General features: G+C 39.3%; 1 protein-coding gene across 1 annotated transcript in view; it reads right to left on the bottom strand.

Moving 5' to 3' along the window:
• LOC146328422 (nectin 1b-like) overlaps positions 1 to 6,321 on the bottom strand; it is a 127,099-nt gene extending 120,778 nt beyond the window's left edge. The window contains exon 1 of the mRNA XM_084717432.1: positions 5,586 to 6,321. Within this exon, the coding sequence (XP_084573558.1) occupies positions 5,586 to 5,637 (52 nt within the window). The 5' untranslated portion in view covers positions 5,638 to 6,321. The remainder of the gene's footprint in view (positions 1 to 5,585) is intronic.
• Between the last annotated feature and the right edge of the window lie 12,789 nt (positions 6,322 to 19,110).

The following is a 19,110-nucleotide window of genomic DNA, read 5'->3' as shown; positions in this document are numbered from 1 at the left end:
TTGATAAGGTTGTCAAAAGCATGAAAGTATTGATACTTTTTTGATACCACATGCACCACTTCATAGAATTGAAAGTACAAAAGGTATTTAAAAAATTATTTATCAAGACCTTGAATGTCCTGCCTGAAATTTAGCTTGTAACAAAACCAGAATTTAAACAGTGTTCAGTGACTTTTTCTGTACCAGCACAGAAAAGTAATCAGGAATCAATAAAACAATCAATCAAGGATTGCACAAGTAAATAGAACCCAACCCTAACCCCCTAAAAAATCGTATCAATTCTAGAGCTGCAACTAATGATTATTATCATTCTCGATTAATCTTTCAATTATTTTCTTGATTAATCAATTAGATGTTTGGTCCATAAAATATCAGAAAATGGTGAAAAATGTTGATCAGTGTTCGGATGACACGCGAAAATGTCAGATATTCAGTTACCTGTCAGAGAGAAGTAAAGAAACCAGAAAATATTCACATTTAGGAAGCTGGAATCAGAGAATTGAAAATGACTGACTCATTATAAAAAGAGTTGGTGACTAATCAATTAATTATTACTGCTTTAAATATATTGATATATACTGTTAGGGATGGGCAATATATACAAAATCAAATATCAAAATCACTTAATTTTACTGTAATACAGCCTTTCAAACCAGGAAAACACTTATGCCACATCACGATTTATCCTAAATCCAAGACGATATCTAGTCTTATTCCACAGTATTGATATAATATCAATATCTTGCCAAGCCATACATCTACGCTGCTGGAAACTTGCAACATGGAGTCATGGGGGTTTATCTATCCTGTATTCGTTAGCAGAATCGATAATGCCACTGGTATTAATAAAACCTTATCTTTTCCCATTCCTACTCTTGGATCAACTTCTGTGAACCAAATTTCTCTACGTCAAATATTTTGCCAGAGAAAAGAAAAAATCAGCTGTTTGAGTGCAGCTCCTGAAATGAGTGGAGGGCCACTCCATTTCCAGAATCACAGGAGACAAAAAAGACTTTTCACACAGTGTTTTGAGAAGGATTTGCTAAAGAGCTGACAGCAGAACCACAATGAGCTAAACGCTCAAAGAGATGAAGTTTGAGTGGCCAAGTGCCTCCATTAGTTCCTATGGCAAAAAGCGAAGCTTAATCTCCTGTCAGCTCCCCCTCAAGCTAGTCTCCCAGGACTGGGAGCTCTCTCTCCTCCATCCATCACCTCAGCGGGAACCAAAGGGAGACTCCCCAAAGGGATGAGGATCAGAGCAATTTGCATTCACACTCAAACCATCAAGGCCTCAACAATCCCATAGTGACTCTCTCCGTTTCACAATATCACAACTGTCACCCAAGTGAAATGCAAAATGTCACAGACTGGCAATTACAGTTTTCTTCAAAAGAGAGGAGAAATTAGCAAAGTCAAAATGCTAATTACAATGTTCCAGAGCGGCTGCAGCGTTTGTTCCATGACCCATCTGAGGAAACATTTTCCTGCCTGTTTTCAGCACTCAACATCAAACACATGTTCCAACACTATTTATGAACATGCCTGCAATTGTCTCCAGACTCCCCGACTGTTCAGTCAATCAATCAATCCAGCCGAAGTACGTGACATTTCATACACAAAGGTAGACTTCGGTGTGCTTCCAATGAGTCTTAAACACACACACACACACACACACACACACACACACACACACACACTGCAGCAGCACAGCATGTGACCGTTTGTCTTGAGTCGAAATGAACTGGTGTGCATCAGACTTCGCTGACAAGCTCGTGCGTAGAGATTTTAGGCAGTTAGATGTGCAATTAACCCCTAAAGAGTTGAGACAATAAAGCTGTCTATCAAAAGAAAACAGGAAATATCACCCGTGGCTCACAGCTCTCAGGGGAGGGCATGTGAGAATCACACAGCAGATAAACACAGTTAAAGGGTAGTGGCACACATACTAATTGCAGACGGGACCGATCCAATCCAATATCTGTATCATGGCCCAATATTGATGTTACTACAAGTAATAAATGGGAAACGTGTTCCAAATTATTCCACAACGATACAGCTAGAGTCAAGAAATGTACTAGCCGCCTCACTTATGGCATAACAATAAACCAGCATAAAAAATGACACATACAAAAAAAAAACACACACCACAATGTTCTGAACAAACACATGACAAACAGCAACATTTGCATTTTAGTTTATGTCATGCTACACAGAACCAAGGACTGTTTCAATCCTTGAAGAACTCTTTCTACCAAAAAGGGTTCTTTGGATGGAAAGGGTTCCATGACTTCACAAACTTCTTTTTCAAAAAAAAAGGTTCTTCAGAAGCAAATGGTTCTGGTTAGAGCCTTAGCCCTTCAGGAGGAAGTCTTGCAGAATCCTTATAATAACACCTACCCTAATAATAACAACAATAATAACAGTAATAATAATAAAATCATAAACATTAAGAATAAAAGAGCACCAGTATTGGTATAGTATCATTATCGGCAGATATCTAAATTATATCTAAATTCAGATATTACGACTCCTAATCAAAACTGAAAAAAGTGGATCAGTACGTGTCTAAAACTATTACGACTGTGTTGTGATATTAGAAAAGAATCTTACTACTCATACGAGAGGCTGCGTGAAATGAGTGACAGAAATGAACAACAGGGGTCTCCAGCATAATGATTTTAGCTCGCCTGCTGCCAAGTTATTACAAAGATTATGATTTTACAGCTCCACAATTTCCCTTCCTGAATAATGGCACATTCAAAGTTGATGCTTGTCCACCATTCAGCATTCATTTCCCAAATGTTTAATCCAACTAAGATGAGGAATTAGAGCTGGAAAATCTCCTTATCCCACCGCTGAGAGTGATATCTGTATGGGCTCATACAGCACCAGGACCCAGGGATGGAGCCAAGCCATAAACAACCACCTGGTTGCTAACTCAATTCACACTCAATTAAATATCAGTCTGCAATACTGGAGAGACCAAGTGCTAATATAAGAAAGCACGAACGGAGCTGCTGTTATTATTCACAGATCCATTATTCTCAATGTTCCTTTTTTGATAATCTATTTGGCGAGCGACTCGGGATATTTTCTTTTTTATGAATTTGGCACTCTTCTGTGTTTTCTGCAAATGGTTATTACAATGACAAGCACAAATGGCTTCTCCCTAATGGATAACTGCAACAGGGTTTTTGCTGCTACTTGCATTTGTTAGGGCCATTCCCCCCACTTGTTTGCGCCTGGATAATGAGGGAAGAGTCTGGAACATGTTGTATATCAATTAGGCCATCAAAGACGGTGGTCTTTTATGGCAACGCCCTTTAACCTCAGGGTGAAAGACCAAATTTTGTTTTTTGCATGTCAAAAGCTTCCAAACAAAAGCTGAAATAAAACATTTCCAAACCCTTCCCTTTATGAAGATGTCTAAGAGCATGAATTATGCAGTCACTTTGGTTTTAACTACAGCAGTTAGAAAAAAAAGAAATAAGAGCAAAGTGCATTCATGCGACGTTTAATTATACTTAGAAAACACCTCCTGCTTTGCTCAAACGACCCATTTCCAGGACGCTTTAAGTGCAATTTTTTTGAGACATTTCAACTCCCCTTGATTGAACAGCTTCAAAAGATTTCCACCGTGAATCCCAAGGGAACCAGTTAATCCTGATCTTCTTCTCCACAAGCAAAGGGATCATCTCAATGTAAATCAGACAGGGCTTTTGATCAAAGTATTCAATCAGTCTTAAACACATGACGCCATAAGGAGCCTCACAGCGAACAAGGTCAACATCTCTTGGGTTGTTCTCAAGCTCGAGGGGTAAAAAAAAATTGTGACAAAATGTTCGCCTGGAAAATACTTTTCAGGCTGTGAAAGGATCAAGAAAACACCACATTAAGTAAACATGTAGATGCTGCAGTGTGTCAGAGAAACGAGGAGATCAGTGCCGTTCAAAACACGATCCGACATTTCTTGACCACACTTGACCCTCGTCCATTCCTGACTTAAAATAGGGGCGCCAGACAGAATTTACTCGTCCGAGATGTAAACAAACTAGTCAACTTTCAGCTAAGCCTTAAAAAGCCCTTCTGCATAATGGATCACTCACACACAAACACACACATACACACACACACACTCGGGGGCATATATACATGGTGTTTTGTTGCTGTTCCCAATTAGAAAGCTGTCAATACAACCAGAATAATGATGCTCCTTCCAATAACTGTCAAATACACTTATTAGGAATGTGTTTAAATAATTAGGCCCACATTGGCAAGCTTTAAAGGGACAGTTCACCCCAAAATCAATAATGCATGTATTTCTTCTGGGCTGTAGCGCTATTTATCCATCCATCATTGTTTTGGTGTGAGTTGCTGAGTTTTTAGCAGGTAACAGCTGTAGAGATGACTGCATTCAGGCACTCAGCTTTGTGGCGCTCAAAGCACCAAAAACATACACCTGAAAATCTCGACAGCGATATCTGTTTCCAGAAATCATGACCTCTGTGACCAGTGACTATGAACCACTTTCTTTCTGCAGTAGAATCAACCAGAACTACTTTTTTTTCCGACTGGAAAGAAAGTAGCCCCTACATCAAACTGCTCACAACAATGTCTGTGGATTATCTTGACTAACAGGGTCATGATTTCTGGAAGTAAGCACTTCTACTGAAGTTTTCACACATAATTTTTGGCAGTTTGACACCATCTAGTCTCATTACATTGAAGAAAAACCAGACATCTCTAAGCCTGATATCTCCAAAACTCTGCATCGCATGCCAAAAATATCCACATAGATTAAACAGCATAAGAGGTAAGAGGAAAAATATGAATTTTTGATTTTGGGGGGTGAACTGTCCCTTTAATGTCAGCATGATCAATGTCAAATTATCACTCCATTTATCAGCCACCCTTGCTGCTTCCCTAAACACCTCATCCTCCACCCAAAACACACGCACACACACGCACTGTCTCTCTAAAATCTAGTATGTATTCAGGACAATTTCTCAGAGTATGACTCAAGCCAAAGACAAATGTCACCATATCCTGAGTCACTCTTCAGCAGAAAATATCACGATTGATCATGAAAACAAACAAAGGCCTGTGTATGGATTTCATTCACAGATTTTAAAAAAAATAAAGGATTGTGACATAATTTCTCCTTAAATTCTGGTTATTTTCCGATATTCAGCAGCAATGAGACACACGGGCTGTGGATAGCAGGCCACAGGTTTCAATTATCATTCAGGAGCTCTCTGTGGCTCCGAGTTGCCATTACAATGAGATATTGGAAAACTTGAGACGGCTGGCCTGCACGCTTCGCACATATCGCCATCTGCCTGCTGCAGGGGTAACTTCATTATTTTGCAGGCGAATAAGTATTCTGCAGCCGTTTGGTGAGGGCTGGATCCTAAAAAAAAAAACGCTTTCCAATTTTCTCTCATTTGCACATCTTGTTGCAAAACACAAACCATGCAATCACATCGATCCACCCATTCACGCATTAATCAAGTCTGTGCAAAAAAGCATCACGCAGCACACTGCGGAGAGCAGCATATGTGAAGTCTGATTTCTGCGGCTCTTACCTCGGACGTGCAGCGCTAACAGGAGAATCCATATCCCCACACACATCGCCATGGCTCCGCTCAACTATCCGGATCTTCTCTGATAACCTGACAGTGGATGAACAGGGCTCACTCGAGACGACAAACGCCAAGCATGTAACTTCTGCAAATCCCACTTCTTCGGCCTCCAACTCGTTTACCAGCGGGAGACTTTCGCAAAACTAGAGGATCGGTGGTGCTGGTGCGCTCCTTCTCCGTGCCAAAGCATCAACTGCACGTCTGCGTCGGTTCCCCGTTGGTCGGCGGAGAGTTTGCACAAAGTAGAACCTGGTCGGGTCCCCCGAAATGAGATCCAGGCGGCTGCAGATGTGCCGTTTTTTTTGTTTTTTTTTTAGGGTGATGGAGAGGAAGGAGAGTTCTTAACAAAGCGGCTCTTCTAGTTTAACCATCCAGGCTTTGTGGCTCCATCCACCGCAGCGGCTGCAGGACTCTCTCTCCCCCCCTTCAGAGGTAAAAGTGGGCGGGAGGTCCGCGATCGATGCTGCGCTGGGAAGTTTCCAACACTTGGCGAGTTGCTCCGGGAGAAACGTCGCCTTTATTCTTCCGACAACAGATAATCTGCTGGCACCGTCCCAGTTTTAGTTCCTTAAGTTCCCTCCCGGTTGTCCAGCAGGACAGACCAGCAGCACACCAGGTCGGTGAAGTTGCTGGAACTCTGCGAATGGTGGGATAATAAGCGTCCCCCTTTTCCTGGCTCTTTTTTTCTTGTTGGATGAAATGGTTTGTCTTTATCCCGCTCTGCCAACCGCCCGTCTGATCTGCCACCACAGTGTGTAGCTGCTAAGTATTGCTGACGCTGTGGGAGAGATCGGGATCGGGTGACGTTGTGCGAAGGGAGGAGCCTGGATTGTCCTGCAAAAAGCAAAAGCATCGTCTGGAAGAACTACAGCAGCCTGGTAGCCCCCCGAGGAAGTGACTCAAACTTTTCATGCACGTCAGGGGTCTTTAAAATGACGCAGAGGGTGATCGAATTAAACCCTACTTCAGGAGGATCCAGAGGAATAAACAGAGGACAGAGAGAGACCCGCAGAAGATAGAGAAAGGGGTGGAGACGTGGGAAGAGGACACAGAAACACAGCATGTACAGACACGCTGAAGTGAAACACCTATGTTGAAACACCACAGACACAGAAACCATAAGTGAAAATCACAACCAAAACTGACCATATGGTGACAGATGGTTTCATTAAAAGCAAAAACTCCCTCACAAGACATTTGAGCCCCAGGGGCGTTTATAGCTTTTTGGGGGCCCAAGGCTAAATGTTGTTTGAGGGCCCCTATTTTGTTAATCTGTAGTGGGCGGATGCCAAATCCTCTAATGTGGACTGGGGCCTGCATTTAACATTTAAATCAGAGGTCTTAAACTGCTGGCCTGGGGGCCATTTCTGGCCCTCCCTCCCACCAACCCCTGACATGATGTCAAAAATCTAATAAAAAATTATGTATAATTAATTATTTTTTCTAGTTGTTTCATATCAAATTTAAACTACGCTTCAGCTGAATAAAATCTAAATAAAATAATTTAAATGCATCAATATGGTGAACTTTAAGAGAAGAAGAGCCTGAATCTGTGGACAAACTCTTAATATCTTTTTCCTCACAAATCTCAAATTAACCTTGGCAATTTAAACTTGTGAAAAATGATAATAAATGAGAAACACTGGGGCTCCCCTTCATCAAGAACCTCCTGAACACTTACAGGAGGCATTATAACATCTGACAAAATGAGCCAGATGCTCATGTTCCTTAAACTGTATTTTTTTAATGTTTGGGAAACTTCTGTAATAAAAATACTATTCAAATTTCTAAAGAGTATCTAAAAATATGACAGCTAACTGCTAGCTTTCCTACCAGGTGCACTCAGTGAAGCAGCGTGTGACAGAGTAAAACTTTCCCACTGATCTCTGGACAGTGAAAGCCTCACTTTGAACTGTAATGGGGGTAGTGATTGAAAGTTAGTTATTAAAAAACAAAAAATAATGATGGCGTAAAAAATCCTTTATTAAATAATAAATCTGATACAGCATTTTTTCATAGCAAATTAACTTTTCCTTTTAGCTTTAACTAAGTGCTTCTGTTTTCCTTCTTTAATAAAATAAAATATGTAGCCAATCATGACCCGTCCATGTTAAAATATGGACGTTAATTGCCCCAACAGCCCACCGATCCGGGGTCAGGTGGGCTGTTGGGGCACACGCTCTGGCCGAGTGGGGCTGCGGACCAATCACACGGCAGCTAGTTAACTGGCATTGTGCATCAATAAAATATTGCTCAATACTTTAACTGATTAATATATCTGGAGCCGACTAGAGAGGATGGCAACTTTTTATCATGTAGTCAATTAATCATGGACATAACAAGTGACACCAAGTCCTACACTATAGGTTGATTAGCTGATTATAACTGTCTGTCAAAGTAACGCTAAGCCTGAGCTAAGCTAGTTTTGAGTTCAGTGACCTCCTGCCAGACTCCATTAACACATTATTCAATTTAAGCTTTATAAACATCTACTCCTTCTCTCCTCCTTCTTAAAGGATTATTAATGGTTTCTTACAACTTATAAACACACATTTACTCATTCGGCAAACATTTGGCATTAAATTTAATTTTGACTCTAACAGGATTGCCTCAATGGCCCCTGCAGCACCGCAAACCTCATGTGAACCACAAGTCTAACAAACATGTCAGGGTGGGGCAGCGAAAGCTAAAATATGATCCAAACAGTCAGCCTTACAGTCATCGTTCCTCCGGGGGAAGTGAAGAATTTTCTTATGATGATCTTGGTGGAAAGAAATGGCTTACAGAAGTGATTTCTTTTTCCTTACATCTTCGACTATATATGACAGTGTGCTTGTGCTTTTTTACCTTGTGAGCCAGCTGTGAGAGCTGACTTTGAGCTGACTGACCGTACCCAAACCCCCTCTTTTTTCCTTCCTTCCTTCCTTCCTCCCATCTCTCTTCAGCCAGTTCATCCTTTTTTCTCCTAAAGCGACCTAACAGGATCAGGCCTGTGGTGAAGGTGCTGCCTGTAAATGAATCAGAGGATGAATGTGATAACAATGCCCTCTTGTGGTCAGTAGTTCTTCAGGTAATTACAATAAGACCAGCACCAGCATGCTTAATACTGCACAGTCAATTTGTTTGTTTGGACTAAGCAGGTTTGCATGCGGTCAGAATCCTGTCTTTGGTCATGATTTACTATCAGCAGCAGCAGCAGCACAGAATTATCTGCAGAGGAGCAAGAGAAATCACTCGGTATGACAAAACAGCACCAGGCCAATTGGTTATTAGGGTCAGTGTAGTGTTCAGGGCACAGCAACATAAATCAAACCGCATAAAGTGGAGAGCCACATCCACCATGCACTATCCTTTCTAAATGAAGGATGTGCAGTTAACAAACTTGCCTACACTCCTGTTAAACACAATAAAACCGAGCTGGTGCATTCTGGGAGCATACAGATAAGCGCAAGACTTGACATTTTGTTTTGTCAAATACAAAGCTGCAGAGAAAAACAAAAGGACTGCTGCTTGAAATTCTGTGCACCTGTTTCAAAGTAATGGTTGGATTCATGTCAACTGAATGTACTTTGCAGCTGAAATGTATTACTGTATATTAATTGTCCATTGGGTATCACACAAGATAGCAGGAGTGTTACCCGGGGCTATGAATAAAATATACTGTATGAATTAACAATGTCAATTTTACACTACATTTTACCATTTGGAAGATAATCGCTTTACTTCATAAACCTTGAAAGGTCAGCGCTGCAGCAGCCCGGGGCTACCCAGAGATGGGTAGTTGCTTAAATTTGATAAAGTTGGAAAATTTAGACAGCAGGAAGGGAACATAAAATCCTCTCCTCCAAGGACGACTTCGTTACATGAGCTCTTGAGCAAGGCACGTAACTACTTCAGTCGTAGTTGTTCACTGGTCAGCAGTTTGAGTCAAAATCTCAGCATCCTGACAAAAATGCTCAGGCTAATCTCCAATGACAGATAATATCTAAAAAAGAAAAAAAACTCCAGGTCTGACTCTCGCCTTTGGTGCATTAACTCCGATGCCCCCTGAATCGAGCTGCCGAGGTTGTGATTGATTTACAGGCAAGCTGATGAAATTTGATACAGTCATTCTGAACTACAGCTTGTGCCAGAGCTTGAGGCGATGCCTGAGCCACTGTGGAGATTTAGGAACTGTTCTGCATAATGAATGTTTGGAGATGCATTAGAAAAAGCAGCGATGGTTAAATTATAGGGAAGGCCCAATAAAAGTAACAGATGAGGGGTTTTCTGATTAATGCATCAATGTCAAATAAACGGTGATGATGCATTCCACCGCAGAGGGAAAGTAATTGATATTTTGCTGATGACAGTATTACTAATTTTAAAAAAATATAGAAGTTGTGATACACTATAAGCTACTTCCTTAGAGGATTAGAATCTTAGTTTCCACAACAAACACAGAAGTAGGTGACGTGTTATCTGTGATCTATTCTTGTAATTATAATACCTAATTGGGTGACTTTGTGATCTGACTTCATTATTATTACCTTCGCAGAGGAAGTTATGTTTTTGTTGCCATTTGTTTATCTGCTCTTTCATCACAGATACAGAAAACCTCCATACAGAAATCTAATATATATATATATATATATGCTCCTATATCAAGAGTGATGTTTACATATATGTCACATATTTGGTGATATATCCTCGATATATATATACCCTCTGAAGATATTAAGATATAAGATCAGAACATATATGAAATACCATTAGTAATAAAAATATCTATATGACAAATTTTTATATGGTATTATATGTGCAACTGTATATGCTGACAGTATACATTAAATTTATATATGTCGATATATTATCTCATACATACATCCTCTGAATATATAAACATATAAGTTTATAACATATATGAAATACCAGTAGTAAAATGTGTATTTTTATAAGCATATACATATCTATTAAAAATATCAATATGATGAACTTCAGAATTTTTCAACATATATGAAATAACCAGTAGTAAAATTATTATATGTACATAAATAAATAAATCAACAAGCTGCATGATGACTTTTCTATGGTGTTATATTTTGTAACCATATATGTTAACAATGTATATTTTATTTATATATGCCAATTCATTATTACCACATCCTCTGGATATATATAGATACAAGTTTATAAAATATAGAAAAGTAACATTTGTATATATAAATATGTTAAAAAATTACTATGCAATGAATCCTTATATGATATTGCATGCATGTTTATAACATTTATTAACACAAAATATATGCAAAAATTCTCTGTGGTTATATGTTAGTCTTAATTTTAAACAGTATGTTTTATATTTACATATATAATATTAACATATATTGACAGACTTTGGGATGGATATATATGTACATAACATGTCTACAATATAATCATATATATAACATGTACACACAGGAGATTGTTCTTGGTCTAAGATAAATGACCACAAAAAAATAGCACATAATTTCATTTGTGGTTCCATATATACAACATATATTCCTTTATGTAACACGTTTGGTGTTGATTTCAACACAAGATGTGTCAAAAGTGTGTAAAAAGCTTCACAAAACTTCTGGCACAATTTTCGTGAAACTTGGTGGAAGGTTGCAGTCCGGGCCAAGGAACAATCCATTAACATTTGGAGCGGATCCGAATCACAGGGTGGATACACAGATTATTTTTCACTTTGGTTAACATTTCGAGATAGGTCATTTGGCCTGTGGAATAAATGCCATACATCTGGTAGTTAATAGTGACAAAACAGCCAACTGTAGCACTACGATGCCTCCGTGTCACAGTCCACATTCATGGGTACCAGTAATCGGCTGAGGTCGCCTACACACGAAGCTGCTCAAACTATGTACAGAAAGCAGTTGTTGTGGTGCATTCAAGGACATTGGATTCATTGTGATTGTAACTTTTGCCACAATTGAAACAACTTTTTTTTCCCCTCAGACTAAGGTCTGGCAGTGGAAACGCAAAAACATACACAACATAATTATACTCTCACTCACATCCACATGTTAATCGTCTGTAATAAACTCCCAGAAATATTGAGAAAAATGTTCAAACTTTACACTTCGCAAGAACAATCAATAATATCGACCGCTGTTTGCGCTTGCAGATTTGCATATCACAGAAGAGTGTACTTCTGGCCTTGGTGGAGGTCTGCTCTCTTCGAGTGCCCTTCTAGCTTTTGATTTGTTCGTTTTTTGAAAAAGAAAAATGCCCAGAAACTCAGCAGGCCCAAACACACTCGCAAAGAAAAAGAACCTCATTCACTTACATTATGTCATATATCAACAACTGTGACACGAGGTGTGACTCTAATCTGCCTCAATCCCAAATTCTGTCATAACCTCATCCCGTGATGCAAACACTGATTTATAAAACATGACGTCTGTCATATTGGTGACCTAATGCGAGCTGTCACAGACTTGCAATTGTGAGCACAAAAATTGTGGCAGAACTTTGGCAAAGTGCTGATGAGAAAAACAGAATGCAGGTTTCCAGCAGTCCAGAATAGCATGAAATCTGCATTGGGCCTGACCCAAGTCTGTCTCCCTGGAGAGTACACAAGCCTTTTGATCCAAAACTGTGAGTTTCTCTGGCCTGAAAAGCGTGTGCTAAAGAAATCTATGTCCCATAGAAACACTCTCCAGACCTCTGTGTTTGCTCTGAACTAAGACAGATTTAAATCTTATTTAACATTGATCTCATAAATATGTGAAAACCTTACAGAACATGATCCTCAGGCAGCGATCAGACTCCATCCTGAATGCAACATATTAACATCTGGAAACAACAAACACCCCTGCCGGGCTGCTGTTAACCGATTCCCCTCAGCAGTTAATACAGTGCAATTATAGTGTTGGAAAACAAATTGCTGACCATTTTAAAGTAATGATTTGATACAGCGGATAGTAATTATTTCACCCAGCTGACTTATGCTGGTGATGGTAATGGTCGTCAATCCTACGTTCTCCATAGAGACGGCTCAGAGGCAAACACACGACTTGCTGGATGACTCATACTTTAAGTGTTGTTCCAGCTCCCAGCGGTCGATAGGCAGGGACACAGGTCACACTCTTAGAAATAAAGGTTCCAAAAGGGTTCTGTCTGAAGGGAAGACTACTACCATTAAAACCGTTTTCATCCAAAGAACCCTTTATGGAAGAAAGAGTTCTTCCAGGATCGTTGAAATCCTGGAAGAACGCTTTCATCAAGGGCTCTTTGCACCATAACATTAAGGGCTCTGGGATTCTAGATAAAACCTTTGGAATATAAAAAGGTTCTTGGTAGTACCCTCTTGAGTATGTTCTAAGTAAAACCCTTTGAATATAAAAGGGTTCTAGTGGGTTCTACATAAACACCTTGAAAAATAAAAACGTAGTCAGTAGAATCCTCCTAACTGTGTTCTAGATAAAACCATTTTAATATAAAAGGGTTCTTCTCAGTAGAACTCCCTGGTGGGTTCTACATAAAAGCCTTGGGATATAAAAATGTTCTCAGTAGAGATTCCTGATTGTATTCTGGATTAAACCCTTGGAAATATAAAAAGGTTCTCAGTAGAACCCCCATCGGTGAGTTCTTGTTAGCACCCTCAGAAAGTGGGAAGCTTCGGAGAAAACTCTGGGTGGAACCATTACACCATGGAAAGGTTCTCTATAGAACCTCTCATGGGGGGATCTGGGTGAAACCTTTCACAGATGGTTCTAGGTATAACTCTTTATGTTGGGTTCTAGGTAAAACTCTCTGACAGGGTTCCAAATGGAACATTTATTAAAAAAAATATATTCTACCAGGAACTAAAAAGGGTTCTCCTATGGGAACCCTTTATGGTTCTAGCACTTTCAATAATTAATGATTACATTATTAACATTGTAATAGCCAAACTGGACCACAGTGGTAATTAGGGCTGCAATTAATTATTATTTTTTTTTTTTTTAAGGTTATTTTTTTGGCATTTTTGCCTTTATTGACAGTGACAGCTGAAGGTATGACAGGGAAGGGGAGTGAAGAGACAGGGGATGACACGCAGCAAATGAGCCGCAGGCGGGATTCGAACCAGCGGCCGCTACAGAGGACTAACAGCCTCAAGACATGGTGCGCACGCCCTACCGACTGAGCTATAGGGGCGCCCAATGATTATTTTAATTATCGATCAATCTGTCAATCGCTTTCTCAAATAATTGATTAATTTTGGTCCATCAAATGTCAGAAAATGCTGAAAAATGTTAATCACTTTTCCTCAAAGCCCAAGATGACATCTTCAAATGTTTTGTTTTCTCCACAACTCAAAGATATTCAGTTTACTGTCATGACGGAGTGAAGAAAACAGAAAATATTCACATTTAAGTGAAGCTGAAATCAGAATTTTGATTTTTTTTTTCTTAAAAATTGATCAAAATGATTAATCAATTATCAAAATAGTTGGCAATTAATTTAATTGTTCAAAACTAATCAATTAATCAGCTAATCAGTGCAGCTCTAATGGTAACTAACTGAGTGATATTGCCATGTTTACAACCAGTGGAGCTACAATACAAAAAAAAAATCATGTCATGTTCTTCAAAACACAAGCAATCATGGTCCAGAAGAGAAAAGCCAACACTGCACCGTATGAGGCAGCTAATCTCCTGCAGGGGAAACAAAAAGGTTTTTATCAACCTTTTACAGTGTTTTTATTGACAGTGTATTATCTTTTCCTTCAAAAATCCAATCAAAGGGACAGACATTGGCTCTCTGGCACGAGCAGCGTGGGCTCCAAAATCACTGGAAGAAGAAAAGGTCCCGAGAAGACGTCACATGACGCGTCATTCATGCTCCTCTTCTCTCCTGTCCAGTGCTGGACAAATCGAAGGGAAAATACCTCTGTGGCTGAGGAGGGAAATTAAAATAAGACGGTTTATGATGTTTCTATCAGTGGACAACAGTAAGGTATTTTAAATACACACTGTACAACACCTACAGGACAGGCACACGTTTCATTACTTTAATTTGCAGTCACTTTAATTACATATAAAACATCAGTTTGTTTGGTTCAGAATTTGTTTATTAGCACTCTGACAACACCCTTTTTGTAGATGACGTCTGTTTTCTAGTTTCCACTGTTCTGTCATGTTGTCATGTTGTCATATATCAGTCAGATAAGTCATGTTTAAGAATGTTTATTGCAGCAGCAGAACATAATTAGAGTTTGGTGTCTAGGCTTTGACCTCATCACTACTCCCAGATTATGTTTACGTAGATATACTGAGCAGTGATGAACAAATATCTTGGACCTCCTGTCAGAGCCTGCAGGTGGACGCTGGGGTGGTGGTGGTGAGGCTGAATGAAGAGGCGGTGACACTGAGGCAAACCAGAAATGGTCTTGACAGGCAGAGGGAGAGATGGGAGGTTTTAGTTGTTTAAATAGGCCGCTGGATTGGAAAGGTGCATTTGGTATGTACTGCACAGTGTGAGACGTGTCACGAGTGACACACAGGTGTCACTGCATTTAATTCTTTTTTTATCTTTGAGTGACCTGACTTCTGAGGGCAGAGTCTGTTTTTATGCAGAGGGCCGTGCCACCGACCAACACAAGAGCACTGCATCATCGGGGGTAGTTTTAGTTGTGGTGCGTTCCATTTAGTTTTGGAAGTCCGAATTTTCAATTTCCTGGTTGTAAATTTAAACTGGAACTCCACCTGGAGTCCAACTCTTGAAGTAGGAGGAAACTCACCAACCCCAACCTCAAAATCCAAGATGGCTGGTCCACGCATCAACAACAGTGAAAGCTGTTTATTAGCATGTCTGTCTTTTTTTGTCTCGTTAAATCAGTTGTAAACACTGTGGACATGTTGCTAATGTGTTTGTATGAACAGAATGCTGCAAAATATGTTTTTCTCAACCTCAAAAAAGTTTTTTTCCAATTTGTTGTGTGGTCATTCCCAGCTCTGACTTCCAGCCTCCAAGGTCACTGGAATGCACCATTATTGTCGTCCCTTGTGTGTCTTTAATGGTCCAGTATATATATGTTGCCCCACTGTCTCAGCCTGTTAATAGAGTTAACATCTTGTTTTGTTAATGTTACTTTTCAGTAGAGTAGTAATTGCTGACCTCTTTAAAGGGCCCTATAACTGTGATTTTGTTGGCTTCAGTTGCTTTCAGTCATTTGCTTTGTAAAACCTTTTTTTTTTTTTTGGAAAATAAACACACCTTTTTGAACTTGTGTTACTTGTGCATTGACTTGTTGATCCACAACATACACTGTACATACGTGCATTGCACTTCAATAGGACAGATATGCAATTGGGAACATCTGGACTCTTCTATCTGTCATATGAAATGTACAATATATTGTATGTGTCGTGTTTAATGTTGCATATTTAATGGAATCCCCTGAACTGTCCTAAATAGGATAAATAATGTCGTAATAAAGTGAAATGAACTGAAGTAAATTTAACCTTTAAGAGGCGCCTGTGTGTTTGCAAGCAGCTCCAGTATGGTGCAAGGTGTGAGGCGGAAAATGTAAATATTAAGAGTGATACTGATCCCATTCAACACCTTCAAATGACATCTGTGGTCTCCCACAGATTCGTGACATTTTAATAGAATTTAACAAATATATACTGTGTTCAATTTGGTCTAAAATCCTTTTAAGAAAGACAAAATCTACTAAATGTGCGGAATTAACCATGGATCTAAAATACATTAACCAGTGCAAACTTAAGCTTAAAACTGATCATTTCATTGTTTTAAGGTCTTTAAGAAAAGCAGCATGTCACAGTGATTGATAATAAGTAAATTTAACTGATTTATGTGGTGTTAAAGCTGAGATTTGTTTTACAGGGTGAGACAAGGATCCAAACAGATGCCTAATAATGAGAAAAAACCCTTGATGATACTACATCCTTTCTCATAAGAATGCAAACAGATTTTGTAATAAAAAAGAAAATATCTCCTAATCATAACAAAATACCTTGTTACTGTGAGAAAACCTGGCGATTTCTCTCTGTCAAGCCAAATACAATATGCACCCGTAGTTCATGGCTGTTTTTCTTTTTTGATTCTAAAACCAACACAGAAATGATGGCTGACCAAAGAAATACAGATGACGTTCTGTAGCCGACAGCATTTCAAATTGTGAGCGCTGAGCGGGTATACAGTGTTTTATTTATGAATCCTGATGTGTTTCAGTTACAAGACAAGGAGAGATGATGGGCTTGTGCACGTGGGTGTATGTATGTGTGTGTTTGTAGCGAATGTGAATGTGAGAGAAAGACTTTGGATAATTCTTTCCTTCAGGGAACATTTAGGAAAATGCCAGCGCTTAACTTAAAGAGGAAATCAATCTCTAATAAAGTAGCTGAAGTCACATCCTGTGACTCACCTACTACAGTAGAAGAGTAAACTGAGAAGCTGACAAATAAGTGGATAACAACCCACAGAGTTCTGCATCAGCACTCAGTTTATATCTGCAGGGGTACAACTGACCTCTGTGTGCTAGCTAGCTGCCACTAATGAGTGAGCATTAGCCTTAGCTTATGTGGTAGTAAACAAAGAAAGAAGTATTGTGGCAGCCAGCTGAGCTGACAAAAAAGGGCTTTCACTGGCTCAACAACAGTATACTGTCACACTGTCACATACACAAGCCTGGAAGAGTGCATTCAGTGAAGATATCTGCCAGGCTACAGATGGTGAAGCACCTACTGCAATACCACCACAACTGCCAGATTCAACCAGCAGAGATTTGCAAAGTTTTGAATACAGTTTTTTGTACATAGTACAAACATAGTACAACATACATAGTTTATAGTACAGTGAAAGTTTTCTGAGTTGTTTGTTGAGTCTCATTCCCAGGATGTCAAATACCAACGTTTTGGGTTGGTAACACGTTCTGAGCACCGTGAAATAATGAAAATAGCATGGTATGAGTGGAGGGCAGGGTCTCAGCAGATAAAGGTGCTGTCACCCACATCTGGTAGGTCATGGTGATTACTGAGCAGGATTATGTTTGTATGAGTCTATGCATTGTTTGTTTGTTTGTTTGTTTGTTTGTTTTAGGAAAATCCTGCATAGTTTTCCTTTAAGATGAATAGAATGGTGTAATGGCATTGTAACCTAGCAGCCTGGATTCAAGTCCAAACTTCTAAATTCAAATATTGTTATTATCATATAATAAAGAGTGCATATTTAGAACTTTTTTATCCCCTTTTTTTCTATATCTTTGGAGAGACTCACAAAAGCTGGAATTCTTCATAATTTACACTTGATATTGCCTGTTCACAGATCAGAGCCTGCAGGTCCCAGTGGAGGTTGTGGTTACTCGGAGGGTTAATGTTTTGGCATCGAACTGATAAGATTGCCCCCAGTAACAGACTTTAATTCCAACAAGTAACCACCATCGTGTTAACTTTCTCACATTTGTGGCAAACCAGATTTCATGAAAATCAGTTCAGAATTAACCTTTTGGACAATTTCCCATCGCATATCGACCTATCTTTGGTGAATCATTACTTGTCTGGTATGGAATTAATTTGCAGATGCCACCATTAAAGATGAAACAATGGGTGTCAGTTTTTGAGCCATACCACAGCCCAAAATGCGGCTTACAGACAAGGGAAGTCATGTTTTTAGCCTAGCAGCTGTTGATGACTTGCAGCCCCTGACAGCCATTAAGAAGAGTGAGAAGTCAGCAGTCAGTATAAAACGGACCAGTCAATAATGAAATAGGTTTTACAAGGTTTCTCAAAAGTTATGACTCTCTGCAACCACAAGAGATCCTTGAGCATACAGTCATAAATGCACAAGTAAGCACACAAAAAATATTAGGCTGATGTGTCTTGCAGCAGGCTAGGGGATTCCAAATCTTCACAGGAGAGAAAAAAAATAAATATTACCAGCGGAAACACAGAGCTAAGCTAATGTTAGCCAGATAACCGTAACAATTGCAGTGTGTCTTCTGGTGTCTTGAATATTTTGGGGGTTTCCTTAGATTACTTTATTGTAGCAATAGAGAGTATCCTGTCCTTCTACACATAGCATTTGCTAAATTAAGGTGATTGTTACAAGCATCTCATAATTTGCGCTATTAACTGCTTTTCAAGATTATCAACAGCTGAGTAGGTTAACTGAAATAATGTTAGACTCACCATTTAATGAGGCATGCATGCATTCAACTTGCATATCTTGATTAGACAGATAGCCAGGTCCATATATGGCAGGCGTTTGTAGTATATGGTTAAATCTGAAACTACTACCAGTGAAATTTGTGTCGGAATAGCTCAGCCAAATCGTAATTTTGGAACTGATTCTTATTTGGAATCAGTTCTCGATGCTGAACCCTAATGCACACACAAAATATATTTGTGACCTCCCTCTGGCTTTATGCTTGGTTATAAAGTACAAATTAAGGCGTTTTTTTACCAACTGAGTTTCTGAATTTAGAATGTGACCT

This window comes from Lutjanus erythropterus, chromosome 4, assembly GCF_056507025.1.
Source record: "Lutjanus erythropterus isolate fLutEry1 chromosome 4, fLutEry1.hap2, whole genome shotgun sequence".
Lineage (NCBI taxonomy): Eukaryota > Metazoa > Chordata > Actinopteri > Lutjaniformes > Lutjanidae > Lutjanus > Lutjanus erythropterus.
This window is presented reverse-complemented; position numbering and strand designations above follow the sequence as displayed.